The sequence below is a fragment of the Onychomys torridus genome, chromosome 5 (genome assembly GCF_903995425.1).
Source record: "Onychomys torridus chromosome 5, mOncTor1.1, whole genome shotgun sequence".
In the NCBI taxonomy this organism is placed as follows: domain Eukaryota; kingdom Metazoa; phylum Chordata; class Mammalia; order Rodentia; family Cricetidae; genus Onychomys; species Onychomys torridus.
Window position 1 is genome coordinate 20,449,829 of NC_050447.1, and position 25,143 is coordinate 20,474,971.

General features: G+C 44.1%; 1 protein-coding gene and 1 pseudogene across 1 annotated transcript in view; both read right to left on the reverse strand.

Annotated features, from left to right (window-relative positions):
• Nucleotides 1–400: 400 nt before the first annotated feature.
• Nucleotides 401–25,143, reverse strand: part of LOC118584317 (liver carboxylesterase 1-like) — a 29,016-nt gene continuing 4,273 nt past the window's right edge. Inside the window, exons 3-14 of the mRNA XM_036188491.1 lie at nucleotides 22,701–22,845; nucleotides 20,590–20,723; nucleotides 17,408–17,561; nucleotides 14,199–14,303; nucleotides 12,365–12,469; nucleotides 10,776–10,814; nucleotides 7,800–7,940; nucleotides 6,083–6,163; nucleotides 5,697–5,844; nucleotides 2,280–2,411; nucleotides 1,044–1,116; nucleotides 401–768 (exon numbers count right to left, since the gene is read on the reverse strand). Coding sequence (XP_036044384.1) covers nucleotides 591–768; nucleotides 1,044–1,116; nucleotides 2,280–2,411; nucleotides 5,697–5,844; nucleotides 6,083–6,163; nucleotides 7,800–7,940; nucleotides 10,776–10,814; nucleotides 12,365–12,469; nucleotides 14,199–14,303; nucleotides 17,408–17,561; nucleotides 20,590–20,723; nucleotides 22,701–22,845 — 1,435 coding nt within the window. The 3' untranslated portion in view covers nucleotides 401–590. The remainder of the gene's footprint in view (nucleotides 769–1,043; nucleotides 1,117–2,279; nucleotides 2,412–5,696; nucleotides 5,845–6,082; nucleotides 6,164–7,799; nucleotides 7,941–10,775; nucleotides 10,815–12,364; nucleotides 12,470–14,198; nucleotides 14,304–17,407; nucleotides 17,562–20,589; nucleotides 20,724–22,700; nucleotides 22,846–25,143) is intronic.
• On the reverse strand, nucleotides 12,833–14,002 carry LOC118583811 (annotated as a pseudogene).

Sequence of the window (25,143 nt, forward strand, 5' to 3'; positions counted from 1 at the left end):
TAGCTCAACTCACAATTTTCCTAAAGAGTATAGTTTTGTTTCTTTGTTTGTTATAATTAAACTCTTGACTACATGATCTACTACTGTGTCTTGTCTGACTTAATCTCACTGGGGAACATGAGAACAGATTGGTGCTGAGGTCAAGACTAGAGGAAACTGAGATCTTCCCATGACACAAGTACAGTGTCCTTCTGTCATACCCCTTTCCCATGTTCTGTTGTTCAGTGCTGACTATGTCCAAAGTACCCATTAACACCTCCAAGCATGCTGGGACTCAGCACAGGCCAACCTATTCCCACAGGGGCAATCGACTCACTGATGGTGACCTCTCTCTTCACCTTGCTCTATTTGAGGAGGATGGGTTCATCTGTAGTTCAAGACACAGACACTGATTTGATTCCCCCCCACAAAAAAACATTTAATTTATTTTACAAACTGAAAATGAACATTTCTCTTTCCTAGCTTCTGCCCACTCACAACACATAGTTCTCCAGCCTTGGTGATGAGAAAGCTCATTGAATTATAAACACCTTCTGTGGAACAGCCTTGCTATGGCTGCTAAAGGCATCTAGGGCTACACTGCTTCCTACTCATTTCTCCGTGTCTTCTTTGAATGGCTTCTCTACCTCCATAGCTCGGAGCTCAGTCCAGAAAGCCACTTCCTTGTCTTTTAGCTTCTGGGCTTGCTGAGTGGTTTCTCCAATCTGCAGGTAGTTTTCTTCCTGGTCATACTCTGGCCAGTGTGGCAGCCCCTCTCCATTGGGGTTCCTGGGAATAGAATCAAACAAAGGCCCTTAAAGCTGATATGTGGTCCTCACATTTCTCTGAGAGTTATGAGAATTGCTTGACGTATCACTGCCAAGAGGTCCCGGAGCCCCAGAGACTCCTGCCATCTTTGGGGGGCAGCCCAACCACTCTTAGGGAGTTCTCACTGTCAGAACACCATGGCCACTCAGATTTTAGAAACTACCCCTTCCCATTGGGAGTCTCCCCAGCACCCCACATCACCCTCCATACCCACTCCATATTTTCACCAGCCTCACCCATTTCGAGCAAAATGGCCCCAAAACTTCATCATCATCTTGCTGAGGTTGATCTCCTCCTCTGAGGCGCCCTCTGTGGGGAAGAAGACAGGAGTCCTTTCCTGCTCATGATGCAGGGCATGGGCAGTGTTAGCATAGGCTGGGGTGTTTAGAAATGTAGTCTTCACTTTTACCAGACACCTGCTGAGTCGGAATCCTCATTTGTAGAAGAGTTAGTCTGAGTGCTCCATTTAAGTCTGGAAATGACTAGTCTAGGATTCACAAATGGACAAGTAGTCTGTCCATGAGCGGCCTTTGTTTGTCTCATGGCGACCTGCTCTTCCCTCCCTACTCAAGTCTACAGTGCTAAATCCCTTGGCTCCTAGGTTGCTGACTTGGCTCTTCTCTCATTCCCATCGATTCTGAACTATTCTAAAACTATTAGTGTTCTAAGGGGTCACCAAAGTAGGAGACACTCAGAGGTACTGGTGCGCTATGAATAGCCATGATGTGAGTCACAGGGCACCTACACATGCTGGACATCAAAGTGCTGAAGATATTTATGAGAAGTTTTCTTTAAATATTATGTTATTAAAATTTATAAACTTTTGATATTTTGATATATAGGCAGAGATATGGAAATACATATATTAGACCCTTCCAAACCTTAATATTAGCATTAACTCTCTCTTCTCTCATATTCTATAGGCTCCTGCAACTAGAAAATCAAATAGTGATATTCTTGTCTGAGGCAAAGCCCTTACAGATGGCACTCTACTTACCTACTGATATCACGGGTTAGGATCATAGAGGAAGAGAGACAGTGGAAACTGTCTTTGTTGTAGTTTGGATGTGAAATGTCCTAGGTAGGCTTGTGCATTGGAACACTGGGTCCCCAACTCGTGGCACTGTTTGGGAAGGCTGGGCAGCTTTTAGGATGCAGAGACTTGTAGTGAGTAGGTCACTGGCGTGAGCCTTGAGGTTTATAACTGGCTCCACTCCCTAGTCCCTCTCTGCTTCTTAACTCCTAATGCCACGTGACCAGCCAATGCCATGCCCCTGCCACCGTGATTTCCTCACTATGGTGGACTGTGGCCCTTTGAAACCATACATGGGAATAAACCCTTTCTTGTGAAGCTGCTTCGTCCAGGCATTTTGCCATAGAAATGTATAAAGACACACTTGTTTAAGGCCACCAAACCAGGAATAGAACCCAAGGCTCCTAACTTGAAGTTCAAGCCAATAGAGAGCCATTACCTTTTAAAAATGGTGTCCCCCAAACAGAGTAAACGTCATCACCATGGTCTGCTATCACTGTCTTGGGTCTCATGTCAGACACGAAGCTTGGACGATACGTAAATTCATACATGTAGGTGGGTGCTCCAGCATCTGGGAAGACATGGACTCACGTACAGTGCATGTTACCAGACACACATGGGTGATATAAAGTCCTCTACCTGTGCAGGAACCCTCTGCTCACCCCCACATACATAGCTAGGCTAGGAGAGAAACAGAGCTTTAGGGGATCCTAAGGGCTTGCTTGAGGCTAATGGTTGAGCAGAACTGGCATTTGAACAAGGCTCTCACTGAATTCAGGCTGAGTGAATACAGTGCAGGCAGTGTGTGCCTGGTTGCATCTCAGTGATAATATCCTGTGCTCCCTCACTCTGAGCAGCTCTGCCCCTAGTAGGCATCTTCTGTCAGCCTGGCTTTGAGCATCTCCAGTGTTTTCCTCAGTCATCCAGAAAAGAGTGATGCAAATCCAAGCCACCTGCCAACCATGAGGCCATTTGAATGCGAGTCTATGAAGAGAGCGAGTACTCTGTCTCTTAGGCTTCATGAATCCATGGAACTTAGGATTCTTATTTGAGTAGGCTTGGCTGGGAATGTTAAGGCCTTCAGGTGTGAGGGGAAAGTGAATTTGCCTCTCTCCTTTGCCTTCCACTCTCACTAGCAAAAACATCATGTCTAAGCCCACGGTACCATGGCTCCTGCCCACTGGATCATTGGATCAGCTAATTACTTCTGCTAATGTACTAACCCATGCATCCCAGGGACCTCTGTACCAGTGGTCATGGTAGGGCATAGATGCCCACAGAGGGGTGAGTGACTCTAGAGGAGAAGGATAAGCCTCCAAATCAGGGAAAAATCTGTCTCCTTTCCCTTGTTTGCATTCAATAAGAATTGTGAAAAATATAGAAAAAAGAAAAGAAAAATTTTCCTCATAATTTCACCACTGGCAGTCCCTTGATGTTTTAGCATATATCCTTCTATATATAAAACTGGGGCAATATTATCCAAGACATTCATTGTAGCTAGTTGTGATGGCTAGTTTTATGTCAACTTGACACAAGCTAAAGTTATGTGAAAGGAGGGAATCTTTACTGAGAAAATACCTCCATAAAATCTGTCTGTAGGGCATTTTCTAAATTAGCAGTTGATAGGGTAGGGCAAAGCGCAGTGTGGGTGGTGCCATCTCTGGGCTAGTGGTCCTGGATTCTATAAGAAAGTAGGATAAGCAAGCCATGAGGAGCAAGCCAGTAATCTGCACCGTCCCATGGTCTGTATCAGCTCCTGCCTCCAGGTTCCTCCCCTGTTTGAGTTCTTGTCCTGACTTCCTTTAGTGATGGACTGTGATGTGGAAGTGGAAGTCAAATGAAGCCCTCCCCTCTTCAACTTGTGTTTGGTCATCGTGTTTCATCACAGCAACAGCAACCTGTAGCAAGAGTTTTTTTGTCTGGCCCACAGTCAGGACAAATCTCTCTCACCTGCTAGGCCCATAGACGCTCAGAACCAACCAAGTAAACATACAGAAACTTATATTGTTTATAAACTGTATGGCCGTGGCAGGTTTTTTTGTTATCTATTTTTTTTATCTTAAATTAACCCATTTCTATTAATCTATGCTTTGTCATATGGCTTGTGGCTTACCAGTACCTTATGTCTTTTTTGTCATGGTGGTGGCTGGCAGCGTCTCTCCATCCAGCCTCCCACTTCCCAGAATTCTCTTATCTCTTGTTCCACCTATACTTCCTGCCTGACCACTGGCCAAAAAGCATTTTATTTATACAGGGCAATATTCACAGCAGCAACCATAACTTAGACACTAGAATATATCATGTTTATAAAGTCCTGAAATAAAAAAGAAAAACTGAATGGTTAGAAAGGGAAGTCTAAACTAGAGAAATATTTCCTGGACTATTCCTTGAAATGAAGCAAATGAGCTGGTAACATGAAAGGGTCCTGGGAGGCTCCCCAAATGGTGCCTGGGAGAGCACATCCCACTTTTAGGTGGGCTCATGCATTCATAACATCATACCTTATTTGCATTGCACAGCATTGGGACAGTGTTAGAAAGTCCCAGAGAAGACCCACTTCAGCCCTCAATCTACCCACACCTATATTACTGAGTTGGACAAAGGGTAGGAGGCATGGATAACAATCGTCTGTAGACCACCTCCCCTCATGTCCTAGCACCCTCTGCCTCTGCACTTTGGGTCCCGTCTAGCCTTTGATACTATGTAGCTCCTTCTACTTTTTCTCCAGCCCCACTCCTGTGAACAAGATACCCTACAGCAACCGCTGACCTTGAACAGGTTCTCTGAAGGTTACTTTTAGGTATCAGTTTGAGTGGATTAAGGCCTACTAGAAAACCATAAAGCATTATTTCTGGATGTGAGGAGGGTCTTTACAGGGGAGACTGGAATATGAGTTGGTACACTAATGAGGAAGGTCTTCCCTTAGAGAGGACATGTGTCCTCTGACCTGCTGGGCATCCCAGAGAAGAAAGCAGAGAGAAGGTAATGTTCTCTCTCCTGGAGCTTCTTCTCCTTCCCAAGACTCCAGGATGCTCACATTTAGACTTTGAGACTTATACCAGGGGTCCTCAAAGGCCTTTGAACTGGATTAGACTGAGAAGCACACCACTGGTTTCTCTGGCCCTGAGGCTTTTTACCTTGTGGTCACTTTGCCAGAACCCTAGGGTCTCTGATCTGTTCTGGCCTCAGACTTCTTGGCCTTAATAATCCCATAAGTCAATTTCCCCAATACATTCCCTCTCATCTGTCTGTCTATCAGTTTTCCTACTGGTTCAGTTTCTCTGCAGACTATGCCAAACTTTCCAAGTGTTTACACTTTATCTCTATATACACCTCACATCATCACGTAAGTTCAAATGTACTGCCTAACCTTATCCTGCTCTTCCATAGGCTTTATTATCAACCAATCAGAGCAACACATATTCCCAGTGTACAGAAAGACATCCCACAGCACTGAAACAGCTTTCTACCAATGGCAAATGTGTGCTGATGGCTATGACTAGCTCCTTCAATACTCAGATGGGATAACCCTGAAATGTGTCCTCTGCATGATTCTAAGAACTCTCAGCTCCATCCATCCATAGTAGACACATGCTTGGCAGTAGACTACTGACTAGCCTCTTTCCAGTATCATATCCTCACCTCCCTAAGAGTGTTTATTGAGATTGACCTCCAAATTGACTACTTGCGTTTGTGCCGTTTTAGAGATTTATGTAATAGAAAATTATATAGAACATACCCTACACCACCTCTGGGCCATATGGAATGAACCTCTGAGTCCTGACCCTCAGCAGTTTCCACATCTGACTACATTGGGAGTCAGTGTCCCCTCTTTTGTCCAGCCCCAGGGACTCACCTCTATGATAGCGGGCCACAATCACAGATGGCACAGCAAATAAAACATCTCCCATCATGTCTAAAAAGAGCTTTTTCTTTTTGTTAGGGCAGTCTGATCCTCCCAAATATTTCTCAGTGGCCACTGGAGTCAGTTCCTTAGAGATGTTCTGAAATAAATCAAGAAAGAGCCCACCTCCACCTATGAGCAATGTTGAGTTTTCCAACCCATTGAGAAGACTTCTGTTGACTATGACATTCTCCAGTGCTGTGCTAATCCTTACTCTGGGATGCAAACTCCAGATTCCAGTTGCTTTTGCCCTATCATTTAATTGACCTGTGACTCAGGGCAAGCTCCCAGCCCTTCCTTGAATCTCAACATTTTTCCATGATTTTGCCTGTACTTACAGTGAGTGGGTAAGACTTCCATAGGAGGGATGTGGCTGTCTTCTGGTCCAGTTTGCCTTCAGAGAGTGGATAGCCCATCATCTGTTAAAGAAATGGTTAGTCATCTGTAAATTGTTGGGAATTAAGGGAAATAACCAAACAGGCTGACCAGTTAATCAAACTGATGCAGAGTGAAGGTGTTCACAGGCCTTGATATGCATGGGTTTTGATGAATTAGACAATAATAGTTAACTTGGTGGATTTATCCAGAAAATGAAAGAACATAAAAGAGATTAAAAACATGTTTAGCAGAAGTTGATTGTGTGTGCATGTATGTGCCTGTCTAGTGTGTGAATGTGTGTGTAAGTGTATGTGTGTTTGGGTGTGTATGAGTGTCTGTTTGTTTGTCAAGCCGGAATACACACAAAGATCCTCTATGCAGTGAGGGAACATTAAGACCAGGTATTTAGAAGTTGAATAGAACTCAGGGACAGAGGGCACAAGACATCCCACCACCAAATCTACAAGCAACATTTATGACTATCATTTGCTAATCTCTGAAAACCTTCTGTATTGAGAGCTGCAGAACTCTTATCATGTGCTGATGTGTGCAAACCTCTGCAGCCAGAGACAACCTAACGTCAGCATGGCTGTACAGGCATGACCTATCCCCCTGCCACGCTTACCTGGGAAGCTCAGTGATGCCAGGAGAAAACCTGGAGTTGTGCAGACTGCCCCTGACCTCTGCTAAAGCAGCTACTGTAGAAAGCTTGCAGTTAAAAAAATGTTATGATGCTCCTTGAGATATTAATGCCTCAACAACAACAGTTTCCTTAAGGACCAGGGAGTGATTTGCTATGATTTTTGAAATTTCTACAAAGTAAAAACATTTGGGGAGAGCATATTTGTTCTCTCTGCCAGTCTTTCTGGAAGGAATCAGCCCTAACTTCGGTAAGAGCTCAAGGTCAACTTCCAGCTCCGAATCTCTCTGTGAAGAGAAGGATGTTTCTCCTGCAGAGGAGTGTGGACTAACACTTCTGTATCTGGCCACACTGACTCACCCTTCCTATCATAGTGGCTCTTTGAGGACATCACAGCCTTGAAACCTCTCCCACTATTGGTGTCAGGGATCAGAGTTAACTTTGTACTTGATCTCTTCTCTAGTGAATTTATACTATTAAATGAACTCTATATATTGTACTTGAATGTGTATTTTTCTTTGTTTTTAACACAAGAAAATCCCATTTTCCTTTTGGATGCCATTTTTCACTTATGTAAAGCCAGTCTTTCCTGGCCTTAGTCAGTATGCTTGTGGAGATCTCTGGACATGTGAGTTCAACTCCAAGGCGGAAGCTGCTGAGCCCAGCCTGACTCCTTACTCTGGCTCCCTCTCCTTCCTAGGTGTCCTGAGTTATTCCATCTGAACAATTTCCATCACTTCTTGGCCTTGGGGCTAAGATCAAGAGCAATCTAGACAATTCTCATCACTACAGATCTCTCCCTCAGAGCTTTTCAGGATTCTTTAGGGAAAGGCAAAGAGTGTGGGGAGAGAGGCTCCTAGGACTGCACTTCCCAGGTCACACAGTTGGACCATCTTGGAGAACGTTTTCATGGAAATGTCCACCTGTGACAATGGGAACAGCTTCCTTGGATTCAAAGAGACGTTCTGAAAAGGAAGAAGTCTTGGTCGCAGGTGATGAGTTCTGGGCTTAAGTCTGGGAGGTTGCTACTTTCTCACCGTGGGAATAAACCAGCCAAACTCTTGCTTGTTGATCCCCATGATGTAGGGCACAGTGTTGAAATTCTTCTCAGCCAGGATCTCTTCCGGTGCCTTTGGCAGAAGCACTCCATCAATCACAGTGGTCAGGAAGGGGTAGCTCTGGGGAACAAAATGGCATGTGGCTACTTACTTCACCCAATGCCTGTGTCTCCTTTGCTGTTTGTCTGATGGTCAAGCACTCATGATCAAACTACATGAGCATAGGCAGTGGCCACAGCAGCTCAAGGCCCGCAAAGGGACTAAGTTTCTGTGAGGGGATAGAACTCTAAGTTATGGATGTCTCTGGTAAGGTAATGGGGAGGTGGTAAATTCTGGAATATTTGTGTATACATAATGAAGTTCTATAGAGATGGTATGTAAGTAGAAACATGAAATTCACTGACATACTTTTTAAAGACTTATTTTAATTTTAGTTATGTGCACATGAGTGCAGATGTCCACAGAGGCCAGAAGGGGCAGGTGGCTGTGAGCCTCCCAACACCGGTGCTAGGAACCAAACTCAGGCCCCTGCAACAGTAGCAAGTGCTCTTAATCTCTAAGCCATCTCTTTGGCGCTCTCATAGATGTTTGAAGACATCTAATACACTTTGACTGTAACTTGCCATGGAAGCCCATTTGTGGAGTTCTTACTCAGCACTCAGAACACTGGGAACTGTGGAGCACAGCGCTGTTTAAAGAAGTGGATCACTCTGCACTGCCATGGGAAAGGGGCCTTGAGGAACATAAATGTAGATTTCTCTGGCTTCATTTTCACAACCGTGTTGTCTGCCACATGTTTTTAATATTCTCCCTCGTGTCAAGAACCCACAGATTCATCTTCTCTCTCCTCTTTTCACAGCTTCATCAGACATTACAGGCATATTAGCACTTTGCAGAACAGCCCCACTTACCTGTGGACAAGTCTCTTCTTGTGGAGCTAATGTATCGCTGACATTGCCACCAAACTCATACCCAATAGTTCTGTGCCTGAAACCGGAAGGATGCTCACTAAACACACACACACATACACACACACACACACACACACACACACACACACACACACACACACTATAGCACCTTCTCTACTCCCTGGAGCCTTTTAAAACAAGACATCAGTGACAGCACCAAAGCGAGGGAAATGAAGTAAACAGACAATAAAGGAGTGAGGGAGATGTGGAAAGCAGTGCTCTGCTCTGATTTAAGATGGAATTTGGGTATCACGTGACCCGGCCATTCACTGCTCTACCTGTGAGCAGCACAAAGTGCTTATTCAGGCACTCAGAAACACATTTTTAGAAATGGCTCAGCCACAAGTACAGACTCCAGGATTGAGATAGATCAACTTCACCCATCTGTCTATACTTAAATGTGAGCTCTCACTCCCTGAGGACCAGAGCCCCTTACATCCAAGTTGTCTTCTGAGAGCCACAGAAACTGGAAAGGACTCGTACTGCATCGACAGACATCTTAATCTTATGTCTTACCATTGATAAAAAGTATTTGGAAGATTAAGTGAAGACTGGTTTACATGTCACCATCTGGGAACCTAGTTATGGGTTTGGTTAAATGGCTGATCTAGAACTCTGGTATGGCGGGACCCACATGAAGTAAACCATTGAACACAGGCAATGTTCAGCACAGTACTTGTCCCTGGAAAAGGTTCAATAAGTACTAGGTGTTATTTTATCAGTTGGTCATTATAGTACTACTCTTTTGTGCCATATTTCTAGCTCCATGTTCCAAGCACAATATTTCCCTCCTTGGAGACCAGATGGAGTTGGGAGATGCCTAGACTGCAGATCATGGTTTCAAGGACCTATGCCCACTCTGAAAAGATGAATAAATGACTGGTTAGCTCTTGCTGAGTGCTGCTCAATAAAACAAAGCAGACCACCACAAAGGTCCAGAGTCTAATCCATGCTAGTTAACTGTAGAGAGCAGGTTCTGGGTGCAATTGCTGCTGCTTTTGAAGAGGTGTAGAGTGCAGAGAGGGATGATAAAGGAGTCTGCAGAGGAGCAGATAGTGTGAATGGAGCAGGTGCTTTTGTCCTTGGCAGTGGACTTCGCTAATGAAGAGTGTTGAAAGGTGAAGAAGGACTGGGATTTCTCAACAGTAAGCAGGACACACAGAAAGAGGTAGAGATGTTACTTTGCAGGGCCATCCCCAGAAATGCCGAGAGACTTGGGTATAGATAAGTGAGAGCATTAGGGAGATGGCCACAGGGCAGATCCCATTTTCTGCCCAATTGCTGGCAAATCACAAGCACTCAGATCAGTTATGTGATGGGTGATGTCACTCTGTATGCTGTGAATGTGTTTTTCTGATTGGTTGAAAAATAAAATGCTGATTGGCCGGTAGCCAGGCAGGAAGTACAGGTGGGATAAGCAGACAAGGAGAATTCTGGGAAGAGGAAGGCTGAGTCAGGAGTTGCTGGCCAGACACAGAGGAAGCAAGTTGTGAAGGCAGAACTGTAGACACCACACAAGACAAGTAGCAAGTTTCACAAGACAAAGTTGCAGTGAGGAGGTAGGAGGGCAGGATGAGGTGGGGGGCCAAAGTTGGAGTTTCAGCTGAGTGCATCCATAAGTCCAGAGCTCCTCAGTGAACGCTGCTAAGATCCTTACCCAAACATCTTTGCCTCTTGACAGTGGAAGGTTCTAGTGTACCCTCCTCTTACAGGACCATATTGTGAGCAGAAAAGGTAAATGAGAAGGGAGTACCAGAGCCCAGGAGACTGAGTTGTTTGTTGGGCACACTCGCTGTGAAGAACAGCTCTGCATGTGGTTTTCCTGGCTACATTACTCTGACAAGTGACTACCTTCTCTGGGCCCCTGCAACATGCCCGTAGAGTATAGCTACCATTTCACAAGGAGAACTCTGGGCTTCATAGTTAATTGAAGCTTAAAAGTGTTAAGACTCAGCATCTGTAATGGGAAAGCAGTGATACTTACCTCTCTAGGGTCTCCAAGCAAATCAAGAGCAAAGAATTTCTGTGAAGACAAAGGCAGAAGATGTGGTGAGCAGGCCTCCCTCTACAAAGACTGACCTCTAGCTACGCTCCTGAGTTGTCAGGTTCTCTGTCTTGGTCTTTCTCAGCTTGGCCCAGTGTGGGAAGTCTTGAGCTCTACTGCACACAAGCACATGATGATGGAGTAAGACAAGGCAGAATAGGCAAAAACAAAGAGACAGACCCTGAGACCCAGAGTGAGGCTTCCTAGCTCTGGAGTCCATACTCTCAGTGTGCCTACTTTTTCTTATATTTTATTTCTTCTTGTGTCACCAGGAGAATCACTGAAACATCTGTCTCCAAGCTTTAGAAATCCTTTATATCTTCTTGGATCATTTTATGAGAACCTGGTATACAGGACATCCAGGCAGTGCCCCATGCTAATGGGATGTTATAGGGTCCAGTAGTATCTTCCAGCATTGAGGGCTGAGAAAGAATGAAAACAAGACCAAGGGACATGGGAATCAAAGTTTCAAGTTCCCCTGACTTTGTACTCACATCTTCTCAATGCAGGGGATAGGTTGCATGGCCCCAGATGCTGTGTTTTCTTGGTGTTTGTTCTGACAAGCTTCCCTATGACAACAGAGCATCATGAAGAACCGTCTTCTGTGTCACCCTCCTTTCTTGTGTCTTATCTGGGTGTAATGAATGTGTACTCTCTGTCTTCTCACCCCATCTCACCCATTAGGTGCCTGGATAGACATCTGAATGGACGGGTGGTCATATAACACACTGCATATTGGTGAATCTGTCAAATTCATTCATAGAGGATGATAACGAGCAAGTAATTGATAATAGATTATTGTTTCATTGGAATAGATTGTGGAGTGTACATAAACAGGAGCTGGATAAAGCATAGGTATTAAAAAGGTTAAGAAAGGGTAAATGAAGCACTATAGAAGAGTGGATATTGCATTTGTGGAAGTACATCATGTTTGAATAGACAGATTAATGGCTGGATAAATGGATAAGGGATGGATAGATGAATGTATGATTACCCAAGAATCTAACACTACTAACTTATAATTGATAGTTTTTTGCTTTTCTTTATTAACTATCTCCATTGTGGATTCCTCCTGATTGCATACTTACAGAAGAAGTAGAGGAAAAGATAGAAATCAGGAAAACTACTTGCAGAGTTCTATTTCCTAAAGATAATTAACCAACTGTTGGACAAATTGTAGCACTTCTGAAAACCTTTGTGCATAGTATCTCAAGTCCTAAAATTTAAAGGTTGTTACTTCTGTGAATAGAAAATGATTAATCTATTAGAACACCTATATATCCACCTATAATAATGCTAAAATGATTGTTTTGATAAAGCTGGGGTTTTATTAATCATATACGCCTTGTTTTTTCAACAAGTTATTTTTGGACATTTTTGACACTGGAACTATTTCACAATAAAAAAAATCTAACTTGTATCAGAAGGCTGATACTGTCCCTGAAAGGTCCCCACATAGTTTGCTCAGAGCATGAGGGCCACCGCACCTAGGACAGCAGTGTGAGGGTCATGGGAACAGACACACCTACCATTTTCAGTGTCGTTGCCAAGAGTTCCTCCTCTGTCTTCTCACGCAGACAGCGAACTATATTGGCTGATGTAGTGGCCTCACACCCTGTAGCAATGGCGACTTGCTGCAGAGATCACAGGCAACCATAGAGTTAAATGGCATTGTCTCTGCCCTCCATGAACACAGAGAGAGGGGCTATCTCAAGATCGATGTTGTGGGATGTGGTCATAGAAAGTGGCCAGCAGATGAAGGCTCTGGGCTGAGCAGCATTCCTCATTTACCAACTTGGATTGTGACCTGAATCACTTACACACTTGTGACTTAGTTGCTGTTTCTCTGATGACGTGGTATGGTTATATGAAAGCTGACCATTTTGAGAATGACTATGGGCAATGGTGGCTAAAAATCACAGAATCCCAAATTCTACCTTTTGATTTTTTTTTTTTAGACTTAAAAATTTTTTTATTAAGCATTACATATCATCATGCACATAGTATATAATATGCTGCATTTGCCTTCTAGCAAGAATAGGTGACCATAGCTGAGTAATTGTTTTTCATCAGCCAGGAAAATGCTTCCTTAGTCAATATTCTCCAAGCCCCTGGACTCATAGTAGCTATTGACTCCAGAGACACGTCTATCTCTTTCCATCAAATACCACTGGTAACGAAGTCAAGCAACTCTTTTTTCCTTGGCTCCATTGGTGAACTTGTGGATGTATGCAGTGGACACCCCAGGAATGATCAAGCACACGCCCATAATGGCGAGGTCAGGGAGAATCTTGAACCATATCTCCTCACCGCTACTCACGATCCAAACTGCAACCGGCTCTTCAGAGGTGACCAGGTTTCACCTTCCTCTACCTTTTGATTTTATACTCCACTGTTACAAAGAAATGCCAATGCAAAAATACCCACCCACCCCCCCGCCCCCAATCACAGAACAGAGCTACTACTCTTGGACCAAGGGGCAGTTTGTAATCTCAGTGGCAGGGGTGGTACCCATGTGGCCTGGAAGCAAACCAGCTGGAGGAGGAGGCACAGATCGATACAAGCTGACGGTGAGCACAGACTACGTGCATAATCCAAAGTAAGAGATCTTTGGCTCACTCTGTTCTCTGCTTGTTCTGTCTGCTTTGGCCACACCAGCCTTCCCTCACTCCCTCACACAGGATTCCCCTTTGCACAGGACATTTGCACATGCTGTTCCTTCTTGGGATATCCTTTTAAACATTCCTTTTGGAGTCTTGTGATTTCCTAAGATTTGGTTATTCTCTTTCCTTTATACATATTCTTATTGTTGAAATAGTGCCATTTGTTTGATCACACAATTAAAAAAATCAATTTCCTTCACACGAATGGATGCTTTCTAGGTTACAAAGCACACACACACACACACACACACACACACACACAAACCAACGAACATATGTTCTAGGAACCAAGCCCTGGCTACCAGGACCTCAGGGAGGAATAATTATCCAAAACCCATAAACTGCATGCAGAGCACTAGAACTCAGATTCTGACAAAAAAACATGTGTAGTTACAGGCCACTGATCACTGTCCAGTGTAGCAGTCTGCCTTGGTACACTTGATCTGTGTGTCCAGTGGACATTGTACTGAGCTGGTAGTCTGCTGTCTGGAGCTTGAGTCTCATCTTGACCCTGATCACTTGGTGACCTTGATAAATCATGGCCACATTCTGTCTGATCCAGTTTCCTAGCTAGAAACTGAGAGAATGAGTGAGGTCTCTGTTGCTATTTCAATACTTGGAGATATCACCTAGATCACACAGCAGGAAACTTCCTAGAAGGGTTTTGAGGATCTTAGAATAGACTACCCAGGTGACCTACCTCAGCCCCACGCCTGGTGTTCTCCCTGAACAGACATGGAGTGAGGGCCACACCGCTCTCAGAAATGGCCCTGTGGAAGAGGTTCTTGGTCAGGGGAGATAAAACCTGGGAAGGAAGAGGGAGGAGAATTATATTCAAGGGAGGTGGCCAGTGACTTGCTCATCTTGTAAGGTTCCTTCCTCATGTGCCCCTTGCCTGGAGACTTTGGGTTTCAGTGAATGTGAAAGCTCCTTCCCTGTCTCCACTGGTTCCCCAGCTTTCTTCAGAGCCAAGAGTAGAGTAGGGAGTCTGTGGCATGCACCTATTATGATAGTCAGAGACACTGGAAGGAAAAGTTTTGCCGTTCCTAACTACAAATTCTGCTTCAGTGTCTCTATTACTCAGAAAGCGTTCTGAGAAAAATGATAATGAGCATCCATAGAAAAATTTCAAGACATTTCCTTGATGAGTATACTTATCTGTGGATATAAGGACAGATATTTAGAATGTAATTAGGGATTGTGCTGTTTAGTAAACCTCTTCCAAGGTTCATGACTTCACTAGCCCTTGGTAGTTGGCTAGTTTTCCAGTACCAGGCATGATTACCCTTTTGTTAAGGTTTTAGCAAGGCAGTGGTGGCACAGGTCTTTAATCCTGTCACTCAGGAGGCAGAGGAAGGCAGATCTGTGCTTTTGAGGCCAGCCTGGTCTATTGAGCAAGTTCCAAGACAGCCAGGGTTATACAGAGAAACCCTGTCTTGCAAAAAACCAAAACCAATCAACCAAACAAACAAGATCTTAAGGGAAAATAGAGAGCTGAAACTTCTCTTTTCAACAGAGACCACTACAGAAAACTACAGCCTATCAAAATGCAGGCTTCTGGAGCCCAGTCCCAGTGGATACATCTACAAAACAGCTCTGGAATCTAAAACTCAGGGAAGAGTGCATAGAAGGAGGTAGAGAGATTTTTAAGATCAGGCAGGGAGTTTGCTGTGAGACTGTATCTTCTAGTAACATCAGTAGCAGTTCCTGTAATGTCTCATCAACATGACTGCCTAAACACGAGCTGATCCAGGACAACAACAATAGATATGCCAAAGTGGACAGAGGAAAGACCATGAAGCCTCAGTCCTACACAAAGAACTAGGGGGAGCTAAGGAACACTGAGAGTGGGAGAAATCATCTTCTACAGGGAAGAGCACCAACTGGTTGTCCAGTGCCAAATAGTCAGTCCTGAAAACACACATACAAGTAGCATTATAAGGAAGGAACAGGTTGTATTTAGGAATGACCATGTATATACATGTATATATACATCATATATATATGCAAAAACAATTAATGAAAAAGGCCACTGATTTGAACTCTTACGCATTTATACTTTAGATTGTGAACCTGGCCTTCAATGGCTGAGCCATCTCTCCAGCCCAGCCATTAATTTGAAAAAGAGCAAAGAGGGGTAGAGGGTTTGAAGGGAGAAAAGGGAAGGGAGAAATTACATCATTTTATTATAATCTCAAAAGCAAATAAGTAATGAAAGCAATTAGGAAGAATTTAGATACAATAAATCTTCTATTTTAACAAAATTTTCTTGAAAAGAAAACTCACAGCACTGACAAGTTCACGCCAGACCAAGTCTGAGTGCAGAGAAGGGAGCGTGGGCACAGTGTCCCACTCCAATCAAGGTATGCACAGTGGAAAGCTGCAGGGACGGGTAAGATCAGCCTCTCCAAAGGAATGACATCGGATATATATCAAGTGTGTATCACTCAGGGCAGGCCCCATGTTCAGCAGTAGTTGGCGAGCACAGAATGGACTGCATGATTTTTGTGTGTACTTTTTAGTTTTGTTTTTTTTTTTGGGGGGTGTTCTTTGTACTTTTTGTTTTGTTTTGCTTATTTGCTTTGATTTTTGTTTTTGTTTTTGTTTTTTTCTCTTTTGAGAAAAAAGAACATAGAGTTGGGTGGTTAGAGAGGAGAGGAGATCTTGGGGGAGTTGAGGGAGGGGAAAGAATATGATCAAAATACATTGTGTAAAAAATATGTTATAAAACAACAAATACAAAATAAATAAATATAAAGAAAATTCATGGTGTATATGATAGTAAAACTGAGAGACAATATAAGAGTCTCATGTTGTAATACTGGATGATAAACCATGTTTTATGGTCACCATAGAACACTATGCTGTAATAAAAGCAAGCATTAAGGAAAGACATTTAGCATTTAGGGAGTGTTTATGGCAGTCTAATACTGAAGCAAGTTTTTCTTAAAAAGTTGTGTGATACATACAAGAGACAGAGACAGGATAGGAAAATGATACAGAGGCCAGAGAGAGAGAGCTAGAGCTGTAGGAAAAAGACAAAGGAAATAAAGGTTAAGACGCCACAGTGACAATGTCTGGAGGGCGGGATCGTGGATGACTTCTTTCTCCTTTGGCGTTATCTGTTCTCTCACTTTTAAAATCCACTTTAAAAATAGAAAATACTATCCTGTGAGTGTTCAACCGTGAAACCTATACATGTTTAAAGGATAATGGGGCCGATCTACCCAACTCTGAGGTGGCCGGAGGGTTCTGGACAGCTCCTGGTGCCTGCTATAGTTTCCTTCAATGTGCCCCATTTCTATACTAGCAAGATCATTTGCACCTGCGCCTGTAGGTTGTAGACTCCTCCCCCTTCCCTACCCTTCTCGGTTACACTTTCTGTTCTTTCTCTTTCTCACTGACTTCCCCTAAAGCACGGTGCCTTAGGCCCAGAGACTGCTGCCCACTCCCCTAGTCATGACCAAGCCACAGGACAGCCTCAGAGGAAACCCTGTCTGCTTTTCGTGCTAACCTTCTCTCTACCTGTAAATCTGGTTTCCAGACAACCAGTGACCTTCTACTGACCATTAGCATCTGTTTATTCATATGTCACACCCACCCCCAAGATAGGTGACTGGCAAAGCTAAGATGATTAGGGAAAGGAGAGAGAACTCAACCAAGTGAGAAGACTGCCATGGTCCTAGGCTCAGTGGCATGTTCTTTTGGCTCCAGGACACAAAGCTGAGGTCTGAGCTGCTTGGGAGCTCCTGGTATTTATTTCTCCGCTGCCTGATGGTGAGCCATGAGTTAGTCTGAATGCGGGTCTTGTCAGCCAAAGCGCCTGTGGCTGGATTGAATGGTCTCCAAGAGGTCTTGTCAGCAGCCACATCAACCCTGGACATGGGGCTTGGTGCCAGGAATACTTACAAGGACAGAGACACTTTCCCCTCCTGCCGACTCGCCAAAGAGGGTCACAGAGCCTGGGTCACCCCCGAAGTTAGCGATGTTGTTCTGGACCCATTGAAGGGCAGCTACTTGGTCGAAGTGACCCCAGTTCCCTCTGCTGTGTTCGTCTCCTGTGCTGTAAAAGGGTGAGAGTAGGGGTCAGAGATGCCGTAGCTGGCCCCGACTTGCTCTGGCTTCCCGAGACTCCCCTTTACCACAACACCAGCTTCCTTAATGTGACATTGCCCAGAGGTCTTTGTCACAGCTGATACACTACTGCTTGGACTTTCAGCCTTTGAAGCTGTGTGATAATTAAGTTTCACTTAAAAATTTAAATTTATGTTATTTTTAAGTGTGTGTGTGTGTGTGTGTGTGTGTGTGTGTGTGTCTGTGCTTGTGAGGATGCTGGTGCCTTCCAGAAGCCAGACACATGCGATCTCCCTGGAGCTCCAGTCATAGGCAATTGTTAGCTGCCCAGTGTGGGTGCTAAGAATTGTACTTGGGTCCTCTGCAAGATCAGTATTCACTCTTAATCACTGAGCCATTTCTGCAGCCCAAACTCAGATTTTACAAAATACTACACTTCAGGTATTTGTCCTACCCACAGAAAGTAGCCTGATACAGAAAATTGGTACCAAGGAGTTGGTCTGCTGACATAACTATACTAGAAAATATAAAAGTGGCTTTGGGAAAGGTCTAAAGGACATGTAGCAGCAGGTTTGTCATCCTAAAGTGCTGTATGTGTCATGTTATAGATGACTCAGGTGCAAACTGATTAGAAAAAGGAATACTCTACATCTTTGCAGAGAACCTGGCAAAGCCACATCCATGCCCTAAAGCTTTAGGTGTGGCTAAAATTAAGAACAATGGAGCACTTGACATGCTGGAAACAATTGCTAAACAACCAAAGCCTTCAGGACACAGTGTGGACATCATTGATGTGGGATTTTCAGTGAGGCTGAGGATCAAAGGGGAACAGACTAGAAATTTTTGGGAAATTATCACATGAGAGAGAAGGAACAGAGGCAACACATTTATGGGTAGAGCCAAGAAATCCCTTGCTAACAAGATTTACAGGAGACAGATTATCAGGATAACTGGAAAAAGGCTTTGAGACCACCCACCACAGGCACAGAGGCCTTCTAAGATGTGATGACTTCAAGGAAAGAACTTAAGATTCCTTCTTGAACTTTCTACCCAAAGCTAACTCAGGGTTTTACTCCTGGCTGGCAGCATCTCCAGCCATAAGAACCATAAACACAGATGTAAGGAAGGTGGGAATCCTCTGGATGAGTGTCTTATACAAGCACTCTGACCCAATGTGAAGGAGCCATTGCAGGAAAGAAGCAAAGGGAAATCTAAATGGTCACTACAATAATGAAGGCCAGAGACACAGGGCTTTGATCTTGGTAGAAGCAAGGAATAAATGAATACCTGAGCTCTGACTGTATTTGAAGGGTAGAGAGCTAGGAAGTTTGTGGGCCATGCAGGTATGGGGTATGAGATAAAGAAGAGTCTAGACTTTCACAGGGACTTTATTCTGAATGATTAAAAGTATAAAACTGAATACAGTTTCACAGAGGGCCTTATGAAAACAGGAAGTGAGATTTTGTGGTCTATGTAGTTGTCAAGGGTTCACACTGTCTCTGTGAAGTAAGATGGTACTAGGAAGACATCCAGGGAAATGGGAGGACACAGTTAAAGATGGAATCTTGGCTTTAAGAGAGGCAGGTATCTTAGTTACTACTTTATTTCTGTGAAGAGCCACCGCGACCAAGGGAACTTATAAAAGAAAGATACAGTTGGGGACTTGCTTAGAGTTTCAGAAGTCTCTGTTAAGGTAGGAAGTGTGGCAGCAGGCAAACAGGCATGGCACTGGGATAGTAACTGAGAGCTTATATCATATTCACAAGCGGAAGATGGGGCATGGTCATGGGCTTTTAAAACTTCAAAGTCCACCCACAGTGATATATCTCCTCCAATAAGGCCACACCTCCTAAACCTTCTCAAAATAGTTCCACTAACTTGGGGCCAAACATTCAAATGTGTGAGCCTATGTGAGCCATTTCTCATCCTAACTACCATAGCAGGGAATTCTGGGAATTACCGGACAGGGATGGGGAGGCATACAGAGGCCTGAGGATTCAGAGGGAAGGAGCAAAAAAGGGCTGAGCATGAGCAGTCAAGGAGGTGGAAAGTGGCAAAGGGCTACAAGAAAGGAGCAGCTCAGAAGCGCGAGTGCTTACCGGGCTGCTATTGAGGGGTCAGAAAGTTGTACTGGGGAGAAGAGAGGTCATTGGTGGCTTCATCAAGCAAAGCTGACAGGCATAGGTAGAGGAGAGAAAAGGATAGGGGAGGTAGAGGGACTACTTATGGCAGGCTGAATGGAATAGAAAGCAGAGAAACAGAACCCAGGGAAAGAGACGTGGTACCTTAAGTGATGATGATGCATTTGTTCCTGAGACAGAAGCCTAAAGCAACCAGCTGAGAGGCAGACCAGAGCCATCTTCCAGCTCCACAGTCTCCTCAGTGGTGGCTGCAACTCAGCTAAACTATTTAGCAACCATCTCAGAGCTGTATGGAATATGCAAGAAAGGCTCCTAGTGCTATAGTGCAGGAAACCGGGTCCTGACCTCACAGAGTTAATGGAGACTGTAGCCTGGACTCCTGCATGAGCCATATACTAGGAAGGAAGTGAGTTGTGTGTCTTCTAACACTCTCCAGGGTATGCTGTTTCCTGGGTCAGAGCCTCTGACAGCTTCCATCCACCCCAGTCACTCATTGCTTAACACACAAGCATTCTCTGAACTCCTCTGTGCCTCCTGTCCCAGGAGGAGATGTGCGATACTGAAATTCTGTGCTGGTCAGGGACTGCTGTCAGGAATGCTGTTTGTGGGGCAGCACAGGTGAAAGGAGACTCGTGCTTCAGAACTGATAAAGGAAAAACTAGGCTTTGAAGAAGAATGAGTTTAGAAACAGGCCTTCCAGGCAGAGAGAACAGAATACACAAAAGCCCAGAGCACGTGAACAAGTGTGGTTGATAGGGAGGTCTAAACTGAAGAAACACAGATGCTTTAGGGAACGCAGATGAAATTACCAGGAATGAGTCCTAATGTCCTGATAAGGGGGTATTAATGTAATGTGGAAAAGGTCCAATATCTTACCTGAGGAATCCCCAGATGCCCAGGCGGTATTGAATGACTACCACCACCACTTTTTCATGAGTAGACAGGGCCAGTCCATCAAAAGTTGATGCCCCACCAGACAGTAAACCACCTCCATGGACCCACACCATCACCTGGACAGACATTAAGAAACCATTCAGGTTATATGAAGTAGAGAAGGAAAGACATTTGATCTCCTAACAGTTTTTTGGTTATGACTAAGGAAGCCATTATCCAAAGCCCACGCGTGTCTGTCATGGCTACAAAAGGCCTATATCCTTCCCAACTCTCTAAACTGGGTCCCAGACCACAATCCCGCTCAGTGCTGCCTGGTTACTCAACGTTGTTACCCTTCTTTCCAGTCTCAAGGACCCTATCTTTCAGTGGGTCTTCCAACTAAGAATGTTATTATAGGAACAGCAAAAGCCAAGGATGCTGTTTTCTTCCCAGCATACCACCCATCTCATGTCTGGACATAAAAAGGACAGTGCTTGCATTTTGGCTTTACCTCAGTGCAGCGGTAAGCTAACTTTCCCTGTGACTGAAATACAGTCTCAAGAAATACACACATCCCCAATGGTATGACTTCCTGAGGTGTCTGCCCTTAGCTTTCCTCAAACCTCCCCATCCCCTAAGCCTATCTACCATCTACCTTTCCAAGAAGTCTTTAGATACTGACTTTACCTGAGAGCCTACTGCCCACCAGGCCCTGCCATATGGATTAAGGATCGTGGGAAAAGGGAGTAGGTACCATTTCTGCTTAATGGCTCCTGAGGTCACATTTCAAGGAAGAACTAAAAGGATAAAGTACTATAACGTTGCTAATAAAATGAACTGTGGACTTATTACTGTTCAAAATACTTTAAAATAACCTATCCGTGTAACATACAGGCAGTCTGCTTGAGGTTCCACAGCTCATGAGAGGTGGAGGCGAGGCTTGACTCAAGCTCTAACTCTTGTAGCCCACAGCTGCAGCTTAGTGAGTTAGCGGTTGGGGCTACTAAGGCAAAGGGCAGATGCGCTTGCTGCCTTGTGTGTGCTCATCCAGGACTGAAGCACAGCTTGAAAGTCAACACTGCATGTTTATATGGAGTGGTACCCATGAGAGGAAACAGAGGGTGAGAAAGTTAGAAATAGCTTGGGTCTCTTAAGACACTGCCAGGATTAATCCAGACTGTTCTCTAGGACCTGTGTTCATAGCTGGAACATCTCCTGCCTTTGGACTCCTACATCCCCTGTTTCTCCTCCTTCTGGGCCCCTGCCACCTCAAAGGAAGGGCTGAGGCAAGGTTATCTCAGAGAGAAGGCTGAGTGCAAAGGCTGGTGGGTAATGACAAACTGAAGAAGCTATGTGGTCACCCTCTCCAGAAGACCTCCATCCTGTGACTTGTGACTAGCAGCCTGCCTCATCTCTGGGCCTTTGTTTATACGGAAATGCTGACTCACTGGGTCGTTAGTCCTTGCCAAAGGCAACTAAGGAAAGAAACAAATTATGGTGAAGTCCCAGATGTTTGGCAAAGGAAATGCTTCTGGGATTGTCCCAGTCTGCGTCCCACACACCTTCATCATGGAACCATGCAAATTTTTACAGATAGAACCTGGTGTACTTGGAAGGCCACACGCTTGTGTGGTTTCCAAGCCCATGTTAAAAGGCATGTTTGAAGGTCAGAGGACTTGAGTCCTGGGTCTATTAACACTGAGTTATAGCTTCCCTCCATCTTTTCTTTGGTTGCTCTATCCATAAAAGTGGGACTAAGTGAATGTTGGGGTCTGGATTCTTTCCACTTCTGACTTGACTGGAAATGATGTCTTAATTCCTAAGAGATCAGACCCTTAAACAGAAATTAAGACAACCAACATTGCTTTCCTAATACTACTGTGAGAGAAGACAGAAGAATTAGCATGTACCTTCCAGATTCACTGCAGTCTCCCACACATGGCTAGTATCACCAGGGCAAACTGAAGTACAGAAACAAATGTTCCCATGCTCCAGGAAAGTCAGAGGCCTGGCTAACAACACCTGTACTGCCAGCATCTGTCACCCCCTGTAAACTGCACTGGAAAATCCAGGATGCTGAAGCCCCAGGGTGCCGACTTCCATTGAGTGCTTACCGGCAGCTTGCTTTTGCTTGTCAGGTCAGCGGGGGAATAAATATTTAAGTAAAGGCAGTCTTCAGAGTACTCAAGAGGAGCATTTTCCAGTTGGTTGGTGAAGACATTAGAGAGCACTGGCCCCACCCCTGTAATTTGGGAGCACCTGAGAAGGGGAGAAAGAACTGAGAGTCAAATAAAGCCTGGGGAGGGTTTTCTATTAGGTGATTTAAGCTCACACATTGTGTTATTACTAGGCTTGAGACTATGCTGTGGATAGGAAGTTACCTGGGAGTCCTGGAACCCCATGAAAATCATGCAGAGGCTACACATCAGATCCAAAGGGAACCTAACATCTACTAGGCCTTATTCTTGTAATGAAACAGCTGTCATGTCTGTACAGGTCATTGCAGGGGGATGGACACCCATCAGATCCAAGAGACAGTCTCCAGCATCTGCCTCATACAGATACTGAGGTGGTCCAGTCTCAGCTCCAGCTGCTCTTACTGCAGTAGGCATCTATCTGTCTCCTTCACGTGGAGGAAGTTCTGGGGGATATCCTTGCCTGGCCACTAGGATGTGCTTCCAGGCTTGAATTCCTGGGGAAGTGTAGTCATGCAGTCCTGGAATTCTCCTTGTATGTGCTCTGGGTCCATCTCATCTGGAAAACCTCAGGACTCACAGCAAGCCTGGGTCATTGTGCCTGTACTGCTGAGATGGTACAGCTGCCACCAGCTTAAGGAACACAGCATCCAATCTACTCTTAGAGAGTTCAGGTAACAAAACTAGCTGCAGAGACTAGTAGACACTTGGGCCTTCAATGTGTAGACATTGTACAATGACCACAAGCATTGGGAATATTCAGGACAACATAACCTCAATAAATATACTAAATAGGGCACCAGAGACAGACTCCACAATGACAGGGATGTGGGATCTCTCAGAGCTGATTCCAAATAGCCATTTTTTTTTTCTGTTTGTTTTAAGGAAGAACAACAGGCTTCAAGGGGACACAAAAAAATGACTCATAAGTTCATCATAGAAATTTTGTTTGGAAAGGAGTAAAGTTGTCTATATAGAGATACTTCTAATTGCTTGTTGCTAGCAGATAGAGTTGATATTGTCATGATAGAAATTTAACACTGAGATTAAATGTTAAAAAATATCGAACAGAAATGCTGAAGCTGAAAACTGCAATGAATGAAGTGAAAAATGAGCTGACAACAAAGGCACTAGGCAGTAAACCAAGGCAGTGCTTGAAGGCAGGCATTTTGATGCTATCGTTTTGTCGTTTTTTTATAGTGCCAGGGGCTTTTGAACTTGCTAAGCAAACACTTTACTACCGAGCTGTAACCACAGTCCCAAGGCAGTCTATTTGAAAGTACACACAGTGAGAAGAAGAATGTGGATGAAGGAAGAAAACTTATGAGAGTCATTAGAAACATCAAAGGAGCAAACACGGGGGTTATTGGAGACAGTTGACAAACAGCAAGGAAGCGTATTCAAGGAGGATGATGGAGACTGTTTCAGCCTGGAGGGAGATGCCAGGATCCAAGTGTCACAAGTTCAAACCCAATATGATCACCTATAACATATTAGAAACAAACTCAGCAATCAAAGGTAAAAGAAAAAAAAAAACAGTAAGAAAAGCAAGTAACACATAAAGTAGTTCTCTTGATAAACAAAGGGGAAGGAATTTATTGCTACAAGCTCTGCTGTACAAGAACTACTTGAGTTTCCAAATAGAAGACAACATGTAATAGGGATTGTTAACCTTCGCTTGCAATAGACACAGAGACAATTCCAATTGTGTTAGTACCGTAATCATGCTAAGTATTCACACCTATCTTTAAAGTGACAAAACTATTTTACTTAATAAAAATAATATCTATTGAATTTGGTAATAATATGCAAGACAAAAAATGTGAGATCAAAAATTCAAAGTGGAAGGAAAGGGTTGAAATTTAGAGTGTTAGTTTGCTTTGTGGTCGAAGGTGGGGTCCTGTCAGGTTAACACTGTAAGTATAGGGTATTTGCTGTAAACTCTGCAGTGACTACAAAACAAAAGCATATCATGGAGACACTGAAAAAAGTCAAAAGCTCAAGGGATACCACATGAGAACACTGAACTATAAAGTTGAGACAATGAAAGAGGAAAGAGAGGAGGGAAGGGTAAAAGCTAGGTGCCTTACACAAGAGGCTACCTGGGCACCCCGAGCTTTTGGGCTCAGCTGCAGCACTCATAACATTTTACCCACTGCAGCGAGCCACAAGAATATATTACAGAGATTCAGCTGTATATAATAAGCTATACCTTTGCTGATCAAGGTGTCTTTCAAGAGGAAGCCATTTATCAAGGAATATTTAGTGTTATTTAGCTTATAAATATATAATAGCTGTCTTCTGCTATGAAATTCTTGTGTGCCCATATACTACTAAGCCATTTGGCAAACAGTTTAGTTTC